The 20,809-nt window shown below is 42.2% G+C and overlaps 1 protein-coding gene across 1 annotated transcript in view; it reads right to left on the minus strand.

The window, feature by feature from the left end:
• Positions 1-483: 483 nt before the first annotated feature.
• The window catches only part of LOC139386598 (integrin alpha-6-like), a 32,701-nt gene continuing 12,375 nt past the window's right edge, over positions 484-20,809 (minus strand). Inside the window, exons 5-24 of the mRNA XM_071132282.1 lie at positions 20,253-20,384; positions 19,143-19,356; positions 13,055-13,248; positions 9,961-10,183; positions 9,761-9,850; positions 9,605-9,666; positions 8,621-8,790; positions 7,759-7,896; positions 7,488-7,603; positions 7,244-7,403; positions 6,944-7,027; positions 6,768-6,847; positions 6,601-6,678; positions 6,381-6,483; positions 6,080-6,256; positions 5,801-5,899; positions 5,600-5,710; positions 5,266-5,364; positions 5,051-5,176; positions 484-3,625 (exon numbers count right to left, since the gene is read on the minus strand). Of these exons, the coding sequence (XP_070988383.1) occupies positions 3,551-3,625; positions 5,051-5,176; positions 5,266-5,364; positions 5,600-5,710; positions 5,801-5,899; positions 6,080-6,256; positions 6,381-6,483; positions 6,601-6,678; positions 6,768-6,847; positions 6,944-7,027; positions 7,244-7,403; positions 7,488-7,603; positions 7,759-7,896; positions 8,621-8,790; positions 9,605-9,666; positions 9,761-9,850; positions 9,961-10,183; positions 13,055-13,248; positions 19,143-19,356; positions 20,253-20,384 (2,531 nt within the window). The 3' untranslated portion in view covers positions 484-3,550. The remainder of the gene's footprint in view (positions 3,626-5,050; positions 5,177-5,265; positions 5,365-5,599; positions 5,711-5,800; positions 5,900-6,079; positions 6,257-6,380; positions 6,484-6,600; positions 6,679-6,767; positions 6,848-6,943; positions 7,028-7,243; positions 7,404-7,487; positions 7,604-7,758; positions 7,897-8,620; positions 8,791-9,604; positions 9,667-9,760; positions 9,851-9,960; positions 10,184-13,054; positions 13,249-19,142; positions 19,357-20,252; positions 20,385-20,809) is intronic.

Genomic DNA, 20,809 nt, shown 5'->3' on the forward strand with positions numbered 1-20,809 from the left:
CAGATGTTTCTATACAAATGTTGTACAATTGATTGCAGTGAAGCAGTCAAATATTTTAAGCTGGTAATATTTTACATTCATTAATAAATAATGTTTTAGACGTATTGAAGTTTTATTTGACTGTGATCAACATGTTTTTACATGTAGGGTCAATTCAATTTCCATGACATTGAAGTATCAAAGTGCACAAAACCCAAAAGAGATTGTAACTGTACAGGGTGTAAACATGTATTTAAGAGATCCTTGCATTTTTCCACGTTATTTTACATTCATGTCAAGAACTGTCACTGGACAAATCCTCCACATTTGGTACTGTTTAAATACTTAAATGCATCATTTCCTCTTCATCACTTACTTGAAAGGATCGGTGAGGTAACGGGTTAGAAAAGTACAGTCTGTAACCACTCCTCTGCCTCACTGGTCCATCTCAACAATAGTAATACACCAGAAGTACAGAACATTTTCTCAACGGTTCTGGATGATAGTTAGTACATAACACAGAAAGATGGAACAGGAAAACTGCTGATTAGCTGCTGCTATAACTTGATAAAATAGGACCCCAGTTAAACACCTGAGATGTGTAGAACTGTCTTTATACACATGAGTGCAGATGTGTTGAAACACACTATTTGTTGTTTTGAGATGATTTGACAGTGTGATTTGATACGTCCTTCCATATGTTGAGAGAAACTCATTCTGGATTAAAAAAAAATTAAAAGTATTTGGCCATTGGAGTAATGGTTAGGCAACATTCTCACACGCAATATTAACCCCCTGTCGTGACCCAAGAGTCGATTGATGCACCAGTGTTGTCAATCTAAGTTTCATAACAGAAGAAAGTCCCATCAATCTGTCAGTTTAAGCTAGATATGTGTTTTGCATTCGATGCGTCTCAATCAGCCAGTGTCGTACTTCATCTACAGTGAAAGGTGGTACAGCTAGAACGATGTTTGTCAGACCATGACACATCCCGAAAATCGGTCTTCTCACGAGAACGTCTGTAGCGTTCGATTGGTTTGACCAAACTATACTGAACACAAATATAAAACACAACATGTAAAGTGTTGGTCCCATGTTAAATGAGCTGAAATAAGATACCAGAATTTTTCAATACGCACAAAAAGCTTATTTCTCTCAAATTGTGTGCACAAATTTGTTTACATTCCTGTTAGTGAACATTTCTCCTTTGCCAAGATAATCCATCCACCTGACAAATGTGACATTTCAAGAAGCTGATTAAACAGCATGATCATTACACAGGTGCACCTTGTACTGGGGACACAACACAATACCACAGATGTCTCAAGTTTTGAGGGAACGTGCAATTGGCATATTGACTCCAGGAATATCCAGCAGAGCTGTTGCCAGAGATTCTCTACCATAACTCACCTCCGGCATTGTTTCAGAGAATTTGACAGACCGCAGACCACGTGTAACCATGCCAGCCCAGGACCTCTACATCTGGCTTCTTCACTTGCGGGATCATCTGAGACCAGCCACCCGGACATCTGATGAAACTGAGGAGTATTTCTGTCTGTAATAAAGCCCTTTTGTTGGAAAAAGCTCATTCTGATTGGCGGGGCCTGGCTCCCCAGTGGGTGGGCCTATGCCCTCCCAGGCCAACCCATAGCTGCGCTCCTACCCAGTTGTGAAATCCATAGATTAGGGCCTAATTTATTTATTTCACTTGACTGATTTCCTTATACGAACTGTAACACAGTAAAATTGTTGAAATTGTTGCATGTTGTGTTTATATTTTTGTTCAGTGCATTATGACCACTGTGTGTAAAAGGGAGACTCTCACGCACATGATGGTGTTCTCTGTTTTGCTCTGCGACCCCCACAAGCGTCACAGGACTCTTCTGAATGTAACCAGTACCAGATTATATCTTTTTAAATGATGAATGTATTAAGGTAGTGTTGTGACTACCCCCAAAAAGGGGTTAAATGTGTAAAAAAAACGAAACATTCTGAGTTTGTTTTTAATACCTCCTAGATTTAGGACAGACACTTCAAAACCTTGTTTCTCATTATATTTTGACTGTACTTTTTGCCATTTATGAATGTGTTATTCAATGCGTTTCTATGGGCTTTAGTAGTAAAGGACAAAATCTATTTTATCAAATATTTTTGTTATAAATATATATTTTATCAAACTTTTTTTTTATATATATATATTTTAAAACTCTAAATCAAATAGCTAAATTATCCATAGTATGACCATCTTAAAAAGCAATTCCATGTCAGTTTATCCCCCCCCCCATGTCTTAGACTCTAAAGAATTAAACATCTTAAAGAATGTATACAAAAACCCTCCAGCCTATACCATAGGCGTACATTTACAAAACATTGTCCAGAGCTCTGAAAGAGAGACAACTGGGATTCTTGATGTACAAGAACACAAAAAAAAACTATTTCTGTCCAGTGATCAACATGGATGTCACTATCAAGATAAAATAAAATCAGACAAGATAATACTTAATAAATCCCCAAAAAGGAACAATTTGATCAAGTGTCTTATTTTACCTTGTCTAAACTGCTATTGTAGCATCATCATCCCTCTTTAAAGTCCACAAATAAAGCTTTTTGACAATCCTTTTGTATTTCTATGTCCAATCAAATATCCACACTGCGGAGACAAGCCTTGGAATGGTTAGAGGAAGACTGTGGAATGTTAGGTAGGAATTCTGTGTCTCTGGGAATGTCTGTGGGAATGGGAGATCCAGCATTCTGCCATCATTAAAAGTAACTCATTCTCATTCCAGCAGGCTTTCATTTCCAGGATTTCCAGTTGGTCTTTCTCCTTATTTTTTATCTGCAACGCGTTGTAGCTGGGAACACGATGATGTCGTATTTGAAGAGTTAATTAAACCTCTCACCGTCATTACAGGAATAGTTCATTCCCCAAACTGAATCTATGAATTCAAAATATGAAAGCGTATGAGAAAGGTTGATTTAGGGGTGAACTATCCCTTTAAGTATGGCACTGCAAGTGCTTTTACAGAGTCGCCAATAGTCCTACAAACAGAAAGATGCTATAAAACCAGAATGAGAGCAGTCGAGGAGCCTTGAGAGAGGAAAAGGAAGTGCTTGAAGTTCCTATAGCAACCAAAGAACCAGAAACCAGAGATGGAGAGAGAGCTGCAGGGTCTTTGGAGTGATAGATGAGCATTTCATAATGATTTTCAACCAAAGCATCAATCCGGGATGGCCATGCATGTAGAGAGTCCATAACTCAGCCATAACAGTTGGAAATAAGGATATTTCCAAGCAGAAACATGAAGTGCTTTCTACAGAAACCTATAAGCTGAGCTCTTGACATTTCATTCCATCATCATAGCATTGCATTTGATTTCATAGCGCTGAGCCTTTTACTGCCAGTCTTTTATTAAAAGCGTTTTCCTCTCCTGCGATAGAGTTAGTCTGCACTGTTCCACTGGGCCCGTCCATCCTTCATGCCACTCTGTGCCCCACCAGGCATGTACACTGAAGATGGGTCTAGATGTGTTTGCCCCAGAGACTGACAGCTTCTTTCTCTCTCTTTCTCTCTTTATGCATCAGACGGCGTCAATCTCTCTTTGTCAGAGGGTGGGGCATCCTCTTTCTTCTTCCCGAAGAAACCACACTAGAGAGAAGTAACGCATTAGTGTGTGTACAAAAAAATATATAAGTAATTTAGGTCAAAAGAGTCCATATTAACAAAGGAAATGGAAGGATTAACAGTATAGATAGATAACAAAAACTGTACCATAGAGGCTCAGAGTAAGTTAGAGGAAAAACTCAAAGAAATGGAGGAACTTATTCAAGAGAGATCCCGTGTAATATAGTATCAAAATAAAGCAAACTGGATGGAATATTAGTATAATTATTTTTCGATCTTCAACATAGAAATGCTACCAAAAATAATGTACAGGAACTTGTTACAAAGGATGGAGTCACTCATGATTCACCAAACTATTTTTTGAAAGAAGAAGTAAAGTACTTTAAGCATAGGTTTTCATTTCAGTCTCCTCCATCTCCACTAACCTAAGTTAATTGTATGGATTTTTTCCATATTAATAATGTAAAATTAATGTGAAGGCTGAATTACAGAGAAGGAACTTCTTGATGCAATTAAAGCCTTTAAGTCTGGGAAAACTCCAGGGCTGAATGGCAGACCAGTGGAAGTATACAAACCTTTTTGATATACTCAGAGGACCATTATTAGCATGTTTTAACCACTCCTATATAAACGGTAGGTTATCGGACACGTAATAAGAAGGTCTGATTATTCATTATTACTGAAACAGGATCCAGGTGGTGTGTATATATAAAGATCCAGTCCATTTAAAAAATTGGAGGCCTCTTACACTCCAGTGTTGTGATGCAAAAATTCTAGCTAAATGCTTGGCGCATAGAATTAAAAAGGTATTGTCAGATATTATTCTTCCTAATCAGACAGTTTTTTACATGGATAAGTACTGGAAACAATACAATACTATGAAATATCACGGAAACCAGGCCTGGTTTTCATAGCTGATTTTGAAAAGGTGTTTTATAAAGTACGACTGGAGTTTATATATAAATGCCTAGAATATTTTAATTTTGGAAAATCTCTTATAAAATGGGTTAAAAGCCCTAGGTGTAAAATATTAAATAATTGGCAACATCTCAGAAAGTTTTAAACTGTCAAGAGGAGTAAAACAAGATTGTTCGCTATCGGCATATCCATTTATTATTTCCATCGAAATGTTAGCTGTTAAAATCAGATCCAACAATAATATTAAGGGATTCGATATCCATGGCTAAAAAACAAAGGGTCTGAATACTTATGTAAATAAGTTATTTCTGTTTTTTATTTTTTATACATTTGCAAAACTTTCTTAAAACCTGTTTTCACTTTGTCATTATGGGGTATTGTGTGTACATTGCTGAGGATTTATTTTATTTAACCATTTTAGAATAAGGTTGTAGTGTAACAAAATGTGGAAAAAGTCAAAGGGTCTGAATACTTTCCAGAAGCACTGTGTATACTGTAAACTGTTTCTCTGTGCTCCCCTTTCTGTCTTACCTTCCAGAGCAGGAAGACCAGCAGGCCGAGCAGCAAAAGTCCTAACAAGATGGCCACCAGGATGATCCACCATGGCAGTCCTCCGTACTGAGCCACACGACGCTCCGGGAACACCGTCACTCTCACCTGAGAAAGACAACATCAATCAAGCATTATTTTGAAAGTAAAAGAAAGAGAAATATATTTTGTGTTGAAATGTGAAAGTGATAAAGTACCTGTGTCTCAGCGTTCCTCAGGACCATGTTTTTGGCTGCTCCGTCCACTCTGAGAGAGGCTTTCACTATCACGTCCAGATAGTTCAGCTTAGAGTACTCCTGTTGGGAATCACAGAGGGACGTGAGTGTGGACAGGGGATTTAGGTGCAGTCAAATATCAAAGAGGTGTGTGTGTAGAGGTGTGTGTGTGTGTGTGTGTGTGTGTGTGTGTGTGTGTGTGTGTGTGTGTGTGTGTGTGTGTGTGTGTGTGTGTGTGTGTGTGTGTGTGTGCGTGCGTGCGTGCGTGCGTGCGTGCGTGCGTGCGTGCGTGCGTGCGTGCGTGTGCCTGTCTTACCTCCAGGAATGTGCTGTTCCAGAGGCGAGATCTGAGCAGGATGACTGCATTACTGTCCAGGCCCTGTAGGGAGCAGTGAATCTCCACACACTTTGCCCCATCCTCACACGACTATAACACACACACACACAGCATATTACAGGGTAGCTCGTACACGACTAACAACATTGATCAACTGGGAGAGAAGGAGAGTTGTGTTACCAGAGTAGTGTATTTCCTTTTGTCAGTCAGCAGTGCGATGGTTCCCTCAGGTTTGTCAGTCTCCCCTACAGCTCGCCTCCTCCTGCTACTCTTACTCTCCTGAACATAGTGTAACAGAATTTAGATGTATGGTAATTTGGAACAAACCTCCCATTGGTAAGCACCGTACAGCAGAGTTAACTGTATTGGGACTGTTAGTGTAGTGTGTTAGAGTTTGACTGTGTATGAACACTTGGGACTGTTAGTGTGTTAGAGTTTGACCCCCCAGTGCTTACTAACCTCTTTGACAGGGAGTGGGTTGATCTCTCTCTCTGGAGAGCATGTGGTCGGTTCCAGACCTTGGGAGTCCATCTTCACCAGGTACAGGATCCACTTCCCCTCCACAGTTTCTTTCGGCCAATTGATGATCAGGGAGGCGGTGCCATAGGTCTTCAGGGGCTTCCCTAGGTTGATCACCTGTCAATCAAAAGACAGATCAAAGGACAGGTCAGTTCAGTATATAATGAAATATGATGAAAATCCTGTTTGGTTTCTGTATTTTTTGTCTTTTTTTGTGTTTATGAAAATACATAATCCTTACCCTGAACTCATACTCGATCGGGCTGCCGATGTCTCCCTCTGACTTCATGTCGCTCTCACCTTTGACCTCTCCAGTGAAATAGACCTGGGAGGGCTTGGCCACTCTGGGGAAACAGGTACACTGTGAGCACAAACACACACCTTACTGAAGTTTAGATGCTGGGAGGTCTCACGTGTAAAAGCACATTAAAGTGAGCAGCTGGCAAATCATATTTTTTTACCCTGTGAGGGACAGCTGCAGCTCGATCACCACTTTGGCCTTGGCCTTGACTCTGCCCACCTTCTGCTGGTCACTTGTCCTGAAAGGTCAGAGATCAAATCAGCACTGATGGTCAAATCCATATCTATTTCATTATAGACATGACAGAGGAGTGTGTACTCCACTCACGTCTCCAGCTTCAGGTCTATCTCCAGCTCTGTGGTGTTCAGAGAGATGCCTGCTGTACTCAGGATTATGTAGAACGTTACCTAAACACACAGAGTGATATGTTAGCGCGCACACACACACACACACATACAAAAACACATAGCTAGTGATCATGATTAGCTGATGGTGTCTCTCACCTCTGAGTCTCGCTTGAAGGGGTTCCCCAGCTCACAGTCTGCCTGAGAGCCATTCTTATTGGCCACACAGGACACCTGCCTGTCCTGCAATCAACAACAACAGCCAATCACAATTCAGTACCAGTCTAAAAGATGGAAGAGGGAAAGGGGAGAGAGAGAGGTAAATCACTGCGTTGGATACAGAGCGGAAGGTGGAGAGAGAGCGAGAGAGAGTGAGAGAGAGCGAGAGAGAGAGAGAGAGAGAGAGAGAGAGAGAGAGAGAGAGAGAGAGAGAGAGCGAGAGAGAGAGAGGTAACTCACTGCCTTGGGTGCAGAGTAGGAGGCGGAGTAGGAGAGAGAGGAGGGGAAGGAGGCAACCAATGCTGCCTCATGAGCATCATCTCCATTCTTATTGGTCACTGTGATCTCTAGGGCGATGTCCTTCTGGTCGCTAAGGGAGACCACTGGCACCCCATTCTCCCTGCAAGGTCACCAGCAGACTATGTCAGCATTGATTACATTCACCAAGGTGATGGCTGGTGACAGGTTAATGTGTTCTACTCACATAGGTAGTAAATGGAAGATGTCCTTGTTGGGTTCTCTGTAGCCGAAGCGGTGCTGAAGCTGTAAATTACTCTGACACAAATTATCACTGCCACATCCTTCCTTCAGGAAACTCACCTACACACACAGGGAACAACATGCCAATCACACAAACTCATACTAATACAGAGGGAACAGGCTTTGAGCAGGCAAAAGTTGCATATCTCTGTCACATACAGTAGGTGACCCAAAGCTGCCTAATAGGAGACTGTGTTACGGTTGTTATTGGATACCTCAGCAATGGCCGTGATAGGCTGGTTGGAGTCGAGGATGGGTGTGAGCCCTGGGAGCGCTCTTCTCTTCCTTTTGGGGTTCTGTATCTCCACAGCAACCTCAATGGGGATTCCCCTAAGCTTGTCCTTAATGTTCTCCTGTTGATGACAGACACACAGAGTACAGATCAGATATACATGGTAACAGTGTAGGAAAAAGTACTCAATTGTCATACTTGAGTAGAAGTAAAGATTCCATAATAGAAAATGACTCAAGTAAAAGTGAAAGTCACCCAGTAAAATACTACTTGAGTAAAAGTCTAAAAGTATTTGGTTTTAAATATACTTAAGTATCAAAAGTAACTGGAATTGCTAAAATGTACTAAAGTATCAAAAATTTAAGTTAAAATATAAATCATTTCTCGTTTTTTTTATTGACGGATAGCAGGGGAACAGTCCAACACTCAGACATAATTTATAAACTAAGAATTTGTGTTCAGTGAGTCTGCCAGATCAAAGGCAGTAGGGATGACCAGGGATGATATGTGTTTGAATTAGACCATTTTCCTGTCAAAATGTAACAAGTACTTTTGAGTGTCAGGGAAAATGTATGTAGTAAAAAGTACATTATTTTCTTTAGGAATGTAGTGAAGTAAAAGTAAAAGTTGGCAAAAATATAAATAGTAAAGTGAAGTACAGATACACCCCCCAAAAACTACTTAAGTAGTACTTAAAAGTAATTTTACTTAAGTACTTTACACCACTGCATGGTAATGACATACTACTGACAAAGGCTAGAGGAGACTTGTCCACATTTCACCTACAAGGCTGGTGAAAGACTGTTTGTTAACAGTCACTAGTTTCGAGAGTTGTGATGCAGTACCTGTAGAGTGAGTTTGGCAGTGATACACTCCTTCTTGCCCTGTGCACTGAGGGTGAGAACACCAGTGGACTCGTAGTCATGGTCCTCGCTGGAACGTGTGGTGAAAGTCACTCTGGGGGGAAGACCCTTCTTCCTACGCTCCGCATCCGCTTCAAAGGAATATGCCACCGCTGTGGAGGGGAGAGAGAGAAGGAGAGAGGGAGAGAGAGAGAGAGAGAGAGAGGGAGAGAGAGAGAGAGAGAGGGAGAGAGAGAAAGAGAGAGGGAGAGACAGAGAGGGAGAGAGGGAGAGGGAGAGGGAGAGAGAGAGAGAGAGAGAGAGAGAGAGAGAGGGAGAGAGAGAGAGCGAGAGAGAGGGAGAGAGAGAGAAAGGGAGAGAGAGAGGGAGAGAGGGAGACAGAGAGAGGGAGAGAGAGAAAGAGAGAGGGAGAGACAGAGAGGGAGAGAAAGAGACAGAGAGGGAGAGAAAGGGAGAGAGAGAGAGAGAGAGGGAGAGAGAGAGAGAGAGAGAGAGGGAGAGAGAGAAATAGAGAGGGAGAGAGAGAGGGAGAGAAAGAGACAGAGAGGGAGAGAGAGAGAAAGGGAGAGAGAGAGGGAGAGAGGGAGAGAGAGAGAGAGAGGGAGAGAGAGAAAGAGAGAGGGAGAGACAGAGAGGGAGAGAAAGAGACAGAGAGGGAGAGAAAGGGAGAGAGAGAGGGAGAGAGGGAGAGAGAGAGAGAGAGGGAGAGAGAGAGAAAGAGACAGAGAGGGAGAGACAGAGAGGGAGAGAGAGAGAAAGAGACAGAGCGAGAGAGAAAGAGACAGAAAGGGAGAGGCAGAGAGGGAGAGAGAGAGAAAGGGAGAGAGCAAAAGAGAGAGAGGGGGAAGTGAGATGAGAGAAAGGTAGAGAAAGAGAGGGACAGTTACTATTGTATACTGATCTAAAGCATTAATAGGCCATTGAATTATTTATTTTGAAATCATAACACAAGAGGTGTTGTCTTACTCAGTTTGGGGTTGTAGGATTTGGGGTTGGCTGTGTAGGAGAAACAGGCCTCTACCTCCAAGCTGGGAACACAAAGTCATGAGTATTTATGAATATAGTTGAAATGGTTTATACTTTTCCATATGCAGATGAACAGCACCCACACAGCAAACTTACCAAATGTTGTTGCCACAGTTCTTCTTAGTTAGATCAATCTCCTTTGGCATTGTCTTGACAACCTTCTGGATATTGATGACTGGCCGAGCTCTGGAGTAACATCACAGGGTCACAGTGTCAAATGTTTAAAGGTCAAGAAAGTGGCCCCCAAAAAAGTATAACAAAACATTGTAGGGTAGATGACTAATTGCCATGGTTACCGGTAGACAAACACAGAGTCGGAGAGGGACCCTACGGCCAGGTCAGGGTAGGAGTTCCTGTCCAGGTCCATGTTACCAGCTAGAGAATAACCGAACAACCTCGTCTTCGATGGCACCCCTGACAACACCTGTGCCGGTTTGATGTTGATGCCCTGAGCTGAGCCGTGGTAGATGAACACCTTCCCTGACCCACTGTCATCATATGGTGCTCCCACAGCAATGTCTGACAGAGAGAGAGTCAGGATTACACACTGTCTACATACACACACATAGGCAAAGACAGACATGTGTAGACACACACACATAGCTGCATTTTCAGGATTTGCACATATGAGGAACATGTTTTAACATCGTCTGGAAAAAGGGCCTTTTAGAAACACATTTCATGCAGTTCTACTTCATATACATGATTGAAGACATTAGCAAATTATTATTTTTAAACACACAAATGGCCAAATGTAGGCTACTGTGCAAATCGCATTTCAGGTAGGATGCAATTTATAATAATTAGTTTTATTATTATTATTATTATTGTATATTATTATTATTATTGTATATTATTGTTATTATTGTCGGCCTATTCATTAATCTAAACCAGTTATTTAAATATTCAAAACGTGTTTTGTTTCATTCTGTTGAGATTTGGCTAAATAAAGTTTGATCTGTGTTTTCTTACTTAGTTTAAGATAGGCCTTTTGTAAGATAAATATCATTAGTCTATTTCTATCATTTGGGTATGGTATGCTCTAGCCTTTCTTGTTAATATAGTTAGAAGCTATGGTGAAGGTTTGGTGTGGTTATTAGCCTGTTATACTGCAGGCCTATGACGGCAACTCACTTCGACAGTTGAACTTGAGGTGAGGAAGAATGTTTTAGGCCCACCAGGGTTACTCTTATGATCTAACAATATAATACTTAGATTTATCATTTAAAAAAAATCTGATTTAAAAAATTGCGAATAAGCCTCCTTTAGCCTCCTTCTGTATGACTATATCTGTGTGCTCGATATTTAGTTTGAGATGGGTTATAAGTAGGCCTTTCATGAAATAAATATCATTAGCCTATTGTTGTAATTTGTAGGGTTAAGTAGGTACTAGCCTGTCTATGTTTAAAGCAGTTCACAAGTGTTTTGTTTCATTCTGTTTCATTTTGTTGGGCCAAATTAAGTTCCAACTGTAAACTAATGTTGTGTTTGCTGAGATATAACACCCTGCTTTTATTTTCCCTATAAACAAGGTATTGACATTCATTTAAGGGGAGGAAGAATGTTTCCGGCCTACCAGAGTTACTTCCATAATCTAACAATATAATGCTTATCTTTATGAAAAAGTTATTATGATCGAAAGATAATGAATTAGCCTCCTTCTGTATGCCTATATCTGTATAGCAGACGCAGTAGCCATCTGTATCTGGCAAAGCTAAAGAAATGCATGTTGGTGTTGTTTGGATATGCTACACATCGAAACACAACAAATCGTGTTTTAAAAATGTGTTCTAGGCTGCTTGTAAGGATGTAATGTGGATGATTTGGCCAACATCCCTGGTTTATTGATGGCGCTGGCTGTGTGGGTGGACACCCTGATCACATCCCTGGTTTATTGATGGCGCTGGCTGTGTGGGTGGACACCCTGATCACATCCCTGGTTTATTGATGGCGCTGGCTGTGTGGGTGGACACCCTGATCACATCCCTGGTTTATTGATGGCGCTGGCTGTGTGGGTGGACACCCTGATCACATCCCTGGTTTATTGATGGCGCTGGCTGTGTGGGTGGACACCCTGATCACATCCCTGGTTTATTGATGGCGCTGGCTGTGTGGGTGGACACCCTGATCACATCCCTGGTTTATTGATGGCGCTGGCTGTGTGGGTGGACACCCTGATCACATCCCTGGTTTATTGATGGCGCTGGCTGTGTGGGTGGACACCCTGATCACATCCCTGGTTTATTGAAGGCGCCGGCTGTGTGGGTGGACACCCTGATCACATCCCTGGTTTATTGATGGCGCCGGATGTGTGGGTGGACACCCTGATCACATCCCTGGTTTATTGATGGCGCTGGCTGTGTGGGTGGACACCCTGATCACATCCCTGGTTTATTGATGGCGCTGGCTGTGTGGGTGGACACCCTGATCACATCCCTGGTTTATTGATGGCGCCGGCTGTGTGGGTGGACACCCTGATCACATCCCTGGTTTATTGATGGCGCCGGCTGTGTGGGTGTACACCCTGATCACATCCCTGGTTTATTGATGGCGCTGGCTGTGTGGGTGGACACCCTGATGGGTTATGCACCCAACACATATGGATGACAGGTACATTTCTCAAATGTCTGATAAATGAAAGTCTTGCCAGTCATTTGTCCGGTGCCAAACGTTCCTAACAGAAACCCTGATTTATAGTGTATAGTGTGTATAGTATGGGCTACAGTAGGCTACAAAATAAACTTTCCAGTGACACTGACTCACCCAATGTTGAAGATGAAGTCAGCATAGGCTACTCACCGGTGATAGCCTATGCACTTGTGCCAATATCTCAAGATAAGCTGCTCTTCACTCAGAATTGCTCAAAATAAAAAAATTGTTAGCTTCTACGGAAATATTAGTCTTCTCTTTTCAGCAGTAGGCATTTGCTTTCAAAACGGTAGGCCCATGTTTTTCTCACGATTGTATTTTGAAATTTATGAAAGGCAAACTGACAGCCGCAACCAACCATAGAAATATAACACATAGATGGCAGTTCCAATTCAAGTCAGGACTGCAGCCAATGTTAGTGTACCTGTGAGTTTAACAGTCAAAGTGGCAGTGTAAGAGGTTCCAAAATCTACTATGGATTATATCTATGGCAACAACAAGCTGTTCTATATTTGACCTGTCTGATGCCCAGTTTGTGGCCTTCCAGACTGTAAGTGCTTGTGATAAAACTTAATCCACAGCTATTTCTTTGAAATAATGCTCTTCGGTGGAGTTTTTTGAATGATTTGATTTATATCTGTTCAGATTTAAACAATTTTGCCAAAATTATTTCAATTTAACAGGGGGTGCTGCACCACCCCCAGCAACCCTACCTCCCACCGCTATGCATACCCCCCTCACCCTGATAACCGTCCAGGTTGAGATCTCCCAGGTTTTCTACAGCCAGTCCGAACATGGAGTCCTGAGGTCCGTCTATCCTGGTGGGTGTGAGATTACTCCAGACTCCGCCCTTGTTAATATAGGCATAAATAGCTCCGCCCACCTTTCCATCTTTCTCAAAGAACTGAGGGGCTCCCACCACGATATCCTGCCACCTAGAGCAAGAGAGAGACAGAGAGAGATGACTTAGAGAAATGGAGAAATATGTTGTCTCAACAAGGAACTAATTGTCTCATCTCAAAGATCGTCTGAGAGGCTCAAGACATAACATCCCTCACTGTGGAGAGAGAGAACCTGTGATATACCTCACTGTGGAGAGAAAGAAGCCATGATACTCTCCACTGTGGAGAGAGAGAAACTGACCATGATATTCTGTATTTGATGGATAGATGGACAGGGGAAGTGCAGTGTATAGATTTGCCTTATTGATGAAGGGAGAAACATTTGAGAAGACAGACATTTGATTTCCATAGGCGGGCATGTTTTTTCACGGGACCTCCTATTTGCAACTATTTTATGGGTGTAATAGTAAAGACCATAGGCAGCTCACGTTTCAAGTTTGGGGAAGCTTACAATTTCTTCTACCCTTTCCATCGATCTGCGTGACAGTTATGATTATTTTTATATGCTAATTTTCGTGGAACAGTTGAATTTTCAATAATAACATTTTTGTTTCTCAAACTCATTGTCATGTGGTTAATCATAAAAATCTGAAGTAAAATGATAAAGAGTCGTTAAGTTAAGCTGAGGCCGAAAGCACCAGAGTCTGCCATATGGACAGCTCAAGAAATGAGCGCATAAAACTCAGAGATAGCCTACAGTATAGGCCAATGCAGCAGTAGGCCTATAAATCCTCTTAGAGTCTATTGACACACCGGTGCGTCAATCTAAGTAACATCATAAAAAATCCCCATCAAAATCTGTCAGTTTAAGCCAGAGATCTGTTTTGTTTTGAATGCATCTCAATCCACTGCATCCACCTACAGTGGGGCAAAAAAGTATTTAGTCAGCCACCAATTGTGCAAGTTCTCCCACTTAAAAAGATGAGAGAGGCCTGTTTTCATCAGAGGTACACTTCAACTATGACAGACAAAATGAGAAAAAAAATCCAGAAAATCACATTGTAGGATTTTTAATGAATTTATTTGCAAATTATGGTGGAAAATAAGTATTTGGTCAATAACAAAAGTTCATCTCAATACTTTGTTATATACCCTTTGTTGGCAATGACAGAGGTCAAATGTTTTCTGTAAGTCTTCACAAGGTTTTCACACACTGTTGCTGGTATTTTGGCCCATTCCTCCATGCAGATCTCCTCTAGAGCAGTGATGTTTTGGGGCTGTTGCTGGAAAACACGGACTTTCAACTCCCTCCAAAGATTTTTTATGGGGTTGAGATTTGGAGACTGGCTAGGCCACTCCAGGACCTTGAAATACTTCTTACGAAGCCACTCCGTTGTCCGGGCGGTGTGTTTGGGATCATTGTCATGCTGAAAGACCCAGCCACGTTTCATCTTCAATGCCCTTGCTGATGGAAGGAGGTTTTCACTCAGAATCTCACGATACATGGCCCCATTCATTCTTTCCTTTACACGGATCATTCGTCCTGGTCCCTTTGCAGAAAAACAGCCCCAAAGCATGATGTTTCCACCCCCATGATTCACAGTAAGTGTGGTGTTCTTTGGATGCAACTCAGCATTCTTTGTCCTCCAAACACGACGAGTTGAGTTTTTACCAAAAAGTTATATTTTGGTTTCATCTGACCATATGACATTCTCCCAATCTTCTTCTGGATCATCCAAATGCTCTCTAGCAAACTTTAGATGGGCCTGGACATGTACTGGCTTAAGCAGGGGGACACGTCTGGCACTGCAGGATTTGAGTCCCTGGCGGCCTAGTGTGTTACTGATGGTTGGCTTTGTTACTTTGGTCCCAGCTCTCTGCAGGTCATTCACTAGGTCCCCCCCGTGTGGTTCTGGGATTTTTGCTCACCGTTCTTGTGATCATTTTGACCCCACGGGGTGAGATCTTGCGTGGAGCCCCAGATCGAGGGAGATTATCAGTGGTCTTGTATGTCTTCCATTTCCTAATAATTGCTCCCACAGTTGATTTCTTCAAATCAAGCTGCTAACCTATTGCAGATTCAGTCTTCCCAGCCTGGTGCAGGTCTACAATTTTGTTTCTGGTGTCCTTTGACAGCTCTTTGGTCTTGGCCATAGTGGAGTTTGTAGTGTGACTGTTTGAGGTTGTGGACAGGTGTCTTTTATACTGATAACGAGTTCAAACAGGTGCCATTAATACAGGTAACAAGTGGAGGACAGAGGAGCCTCTTAAAGAAGAAGTTACAGGTCTGTGAGAGCCAGAAATCTTGCTTGTTTGTAGGTGGGTCTACAGGCAATACGCAAACAGTGAGTTTTGCCAACCGAAGTCCCGCCCCTGTGTCTACCTCACATATTTTGTGGTGTAAACCCAGAAGAGATGAACATTCTGCTACTTCGCTTCCTACTACTTACAAGCTTCATTTTTGAGCTTTTTTTTCTAGATTTGATACTCGCAATTATGTCTATGTCTCTGTCGAGTTTTGAGGAGCGTCTGTGCAAACTAGTGAGACATACAATAGCCTTTATAACCCTTTGATGTGGTTGTATATTCGGATAAGTGCCCAAAAGACAACAGTTGGAGGGAGATATCATGGATATCACAACATTTTAACAACAACACTGATGTCAAAGAAACATGGAGAAAGATTTGGGACCGGTATGATCACAATCTGAAAAGGTTGAAGGAGACGAGGAGTGGGGCTGCCGCTGGAGGGACTGTAATTGGCTTCGTGTTCACGTGGAAACCATGTGTTGATACCATTTCAGTTATTCAGCTCCAACTATTACTACGAGCCCGTCCTTCCCAATTGAGGTGCCACCAACCTCCTGTGCATGGTACCATGGATGGTGTCTATTCCTATGTTTCCTGTTTCTCAGGTACATGACGATGTACTTTCACAGGACCATCGATCAGTACTGTGTCCGCCTCGTCGGCTCTCAAGTGAGACAGAGCCCTGGTGATTTTTTATTATTCACACATTAGGGTGGTGGGTAATTTGTGTTTTTTCTTTGTTGCATGTTTTTATGCTTTATGTTTTTATGTACAAAGGGAAGCCCAGCCGCGAGCTGCCCAGTGACACGAGCCTACAAGACAAGCTAAATGACTTCTATCCACGCTTCGAGACAAGCAACACTGAAGCATGCATGGGAGTGCCAGCTGTTCCGGACGACTGTGTGATCATGCTCTCCGTAGCCGATGTATAAGTAAGACCTTTAAACAGGTTAACATTCACAAGGCCGCAGGGCCAGACGGATTACCAGGACGTGTACTCCGAGCATGAGCTGATCTAGGGCTGTTGCGGTGACCGTATTACTGCCACACCAGCCAAATCAGAAATCAGACATTGCCAAATGGGCACTATCCAACATTAATATGGATCCCTTAATGCTCCAATCCCTTTAGCGGGATCGATTTGACAACATCCAGTGAAATTGCAGAGCTCCAAATTCAAACTACAGAAATATAATTATTCAATATTTACGAATATATAAGTGCAATACATCAAAATAAAGCTTAACTTCTTGTTAATCCAGCCAAGGTGTCAGAATTCAAAAAGGCTTTATGGTTGAAAGCAGACCATGTGATTATCTGAGGACAGCGCCCCGCATACAAAATGACAACATTCAACATTCAACCAGGCAGGTGCGACACAAAAGTCAGAAATAGCCATATAATAAATGCCTTACCTTGGAAGATCTTCATCTTTTTGCAACCTCAAATGTCTCCGTGACACAATGAATGGTCGTTTTGTTCGATAAATTCCTTCTTTATATCTCCAAAATGTCAATTTATTTGGCGCATTTATTCAGAAATACACCGGTTCCAACTCGCCCAACATGACTACAAATAAGTTACCTGTAAACTTGGTCCAAACATTTCAAACAACATTCATAATCCAACCTTAGGTATCCTAAAATGTAAATAATCGATACAATTTAAGACAGGATCATCTGTTTTCAATACCGAAGAAAAATACCACGGAGTTATCTCCTGTGTACGCGCAACAAAAGACTTGAGCCCTTCAGAGTGACACTCAAAAAGAACAGCCGTACTTCTTCATTCCTCAAAAGAAAAACATCAACCAATTTCTAAGGACCGTTGACATCTAGTGGAAGCCATAGGAACTGTAACCAGGGCCCTTATAAATCAGGATTCCCAAAGAAAACTAATAGAAAACACAATAAGCTCAAACAAAAAATTCCCTGGATGGATTGTGCTCTCGGTTTCGTCTGCCAAATCAGTTCTGTTATACTCACAGACATTAATCTAACAGTTTTAGAAACTTCAGAGTGTTTTATATCCAAATCTTCTGGGCCTGAGTAACAGGCAGTTTACTTTGGGCACACTTTTCATCCGGACTTGAAAATAGTGCCCGCTATCCCTAAGAGGTTTTAACTTGTTTCTCAGAAGTGTAGCAGGTTGTGAACTTTGCAAACAACACTCCGAGAATGAAAACAGTAAATGACTGTATTTAATATGTGCATTAACAGAAATTCATGTAACCAAATGATCGGGGAATTAACGGTACATTTACTAGGCCTACTGGTGACATATGTAATAGGGAATTTATATGAAATAAGCAATCAAAGGGAAAACAATTCACACAATGAAACAATGAATGCTCAAAAATTGGCGGGAGACAGCTGAGTGCATTCTGGAGAGAGACGCTGTCACGACTTCTGCTAAAGTCGGTTCCTCTCCTTGTTCGGGCGGTGTTCGGCAGTCGACGTCACCGGTCTTCTAGCCATCATCGATCTATTTTTCATGTTCCATTTGTTTTGTCTGGTTGTCGGGTTTCAATTCCCTAATTAAATGTTGTATATATTCCCTCTGTTTCCCCCATGTCCTTGTTGGGAATTATTTATTGTAAGTACGTGTGCTTTATGTGACTGGTGCGATACGGGTTGTTGTGCCCATGTGTTTTGTTATGTTTGTAAGCCGGTAGTTCTGTACATTAAACATCTCCGGCCATTTACCACGTTCTTCTCTCCTGCGTTTGACTTCCATGCCACCAGTTACACACCCCTTGACAGACGCGCCATATCTTCGCCACACACCCCTCTCCTCCTCGTTGCAATTTTTTTGATTATGCTCAAGACACATTATCTACCACAGATTTGAGATGCTTTTCACTGACAGCCACAATTCAATTCAAGGTATATTGCTATTCACAATGCCCAAATAGCGGGATTCCCAAATAAGCATAGCCTTACACACTTGTGATTTGAAACAATCCACAGGTATTATTAAAAACAAGCTAATGAGCCTCTGCAGCTAAGTCATGCTCTCTGGTGAAGTATTTTGAATGTTTTTACTTGGACCGTAGTAATTATATAAATCAATTTACTTAAGGGGAAGCCATTAACCTAACAGTGCACTGTGTACCCTGCCAACTTTCCTTTTAAATTCACAAGAGTCTGAAACCAAAGATCTGTATATAATAACAAGATGCTCATGTTTCCACCCTAACAATGGGAGTTGTTGTCCCAAAGGCGGGAAGGCAAGCGACAAACTTGGGTCTGAATATTATACCGATAGAAACGCATTGGACTTATTCTGGACAGATTTTGGCGAGAGTGAGCTCTCTCACTTCACCTCTTCCTCTCTGCTGAAACTCTCTCACCGGAGAAAACATCAGAGTGAGCACAACAGCGCCCCTCTGTCTTACTATATGTAGCCCATGTATCTGATTCTGTCTGGTCAGAAATAGTATGACATGCCATACTCTTCTACACATACTGAGGCAGAGGGGCGCTGTTTCGCTCGCTCGGATGCTTAATCTGAGATTGAAGCTTCTTTCTGTCGGCATTAGTCTCGGTCAAATAACTGATCAATATTCAATATGTTATGTGGACAGGCAAGGAGGTACGGCAGGGCGGACCAGGCCCCCTAAGCCCCGCCCATTACGCCGGCCCTGGAAATAGTATCATGGTCTTGTCTTCTCATACCCATCTCCAGTGAGATCCACCACAGTGAGGTCGTAGCCGAACGATGAGGCTAACCCCTCCCCTTCCAGGATGTACTCTGGTGACAGCATGGAGGACTCATCGGACTCCTTCTTTAGCAACACCACCTCTCCGCTGTGATGGGCTCTCGGAGCGCCTGCAACCACTGTCAGCTGACCCTTCTTAGTGATGGCCTTCCCTGAGTCCAAAGAAAAGCCTGATAGGAGAAAGATAATTCACCAATCAATCAATCCGTCTGTCAATGCATGTCCACATAAATACAGACATGTTTCAGGTGAGATGGTGCTATACTAAATGTTTGATGCACTGCACGGTCACAGATATGGATGGAACACTGACTGAGTTCACACAAGCAGCTCGATTCTGAACTTTTTTCCACTAGTTTGTCTTTCACATCAGAACTTTTCACATCAGCTCTTTTTCAGAGCTGATCTGATTGGTCAAAAATGAATTTATGAAGAAAATAGCAGAATTGGGCTGCCTGTGTAAATGCAGCCAGTGGCTGACTGTGGCTGTAGATGTGGATGGACAGGCAGTAAAAGATAATGTTATAATAATGTTGTGCTGACCATGCATGACACAACATGAAGGGACCAAACCAAACAGAAACACTAACAAACAGCACCTGGACTTGGCATCACACCAACCCATTCCCAACACGACTGATGACACCAATATGTTGCATTCGGATTGGCCAAAGCTAGATTCACTGATTTCTCCATCATATATCTATATCTATTAAATCCCATCTGGTTGGAAGTGGATGTGAGTTATAGCTCTGATTATCTGCACCACACCTATCTCAGGTCGATTCTCATGACGAGCGCAATGTTCCACTGTGCATGATGACGACTAGGGCACGGAGTGAAATTATTGGCTCTGGAGAGCATGATGTCATCACGCAGGTAGTCTTACAATTCTAAGTAGCTATTGGCTGTCACATCAGTCTCCATAGCAACCTGGGAAGGAAGTGACTTGTACACAAATGGTTCACGCTGGAGCTGGACACACTGGTCATGAAGAGCACACATTGAGGGGGGAGAGGAGGGAGCCAGAGAGGGATGAGGGATGAAAGAAAGCAGGGGTACCTACCCAGGTAGCTGTTAGGGGGCACAGGGACCAGGTCTGGGTTTAACTGGTTCTCATCGCCCACCTCATAGGGCCCGTCTTTATACGAACGCATCTCCAACAGAGTGTTGTTCTTATGCTCTACTCTCACCATACCTGGAGGGAGGGAGGGAGGGAGGGAGGGAGGGAGGGAGGGAGGGAGGGAGGGAGGGAGGGAGGGAGGGAGGGAGGGAGGGAGGGAGGGAAAAGGAGAATAATAAATGAGAGGAGGATGAGGATGAGGGATAGGAAAGTGAAGAAAGGGGGGATGGAGATGAGAAGATGAGGACAAAAATCTCAACACAAGCGTATAATAAATGGAAAAGCGTTTGATAAATAAATAACACATAATAAATAAATAACACGTGATAAATAAATAACACATAATAAATAAATAACACACAATAAATAAATAACACATAATAAATAAATAACACATAATAAATAAATAACATATAATAAATAAATAACACGTGATAAATAAATAACACACAATAAATAAATAACACATAATAAATCAATAACACGTGATAAATAAATAA

The sequence above is a fragment of the Oncorhynchus clarkii genome, chromosome 28 (genome assembly GCF_045791955.1).
Source record: "Oncorhynchus clarkii lewisi isolate Uvic-CL-2024 chromosome 28, UVic_Ocla_1.0, whole genome shotgun sequence".
Classification (NCBI taxonomy): Eukaryota; Metazoa; Chordata; class Actinopteri; order Salmoniformes; family Salmonidae; genus Oncorhynchus; species Oncorhynchus clarkii.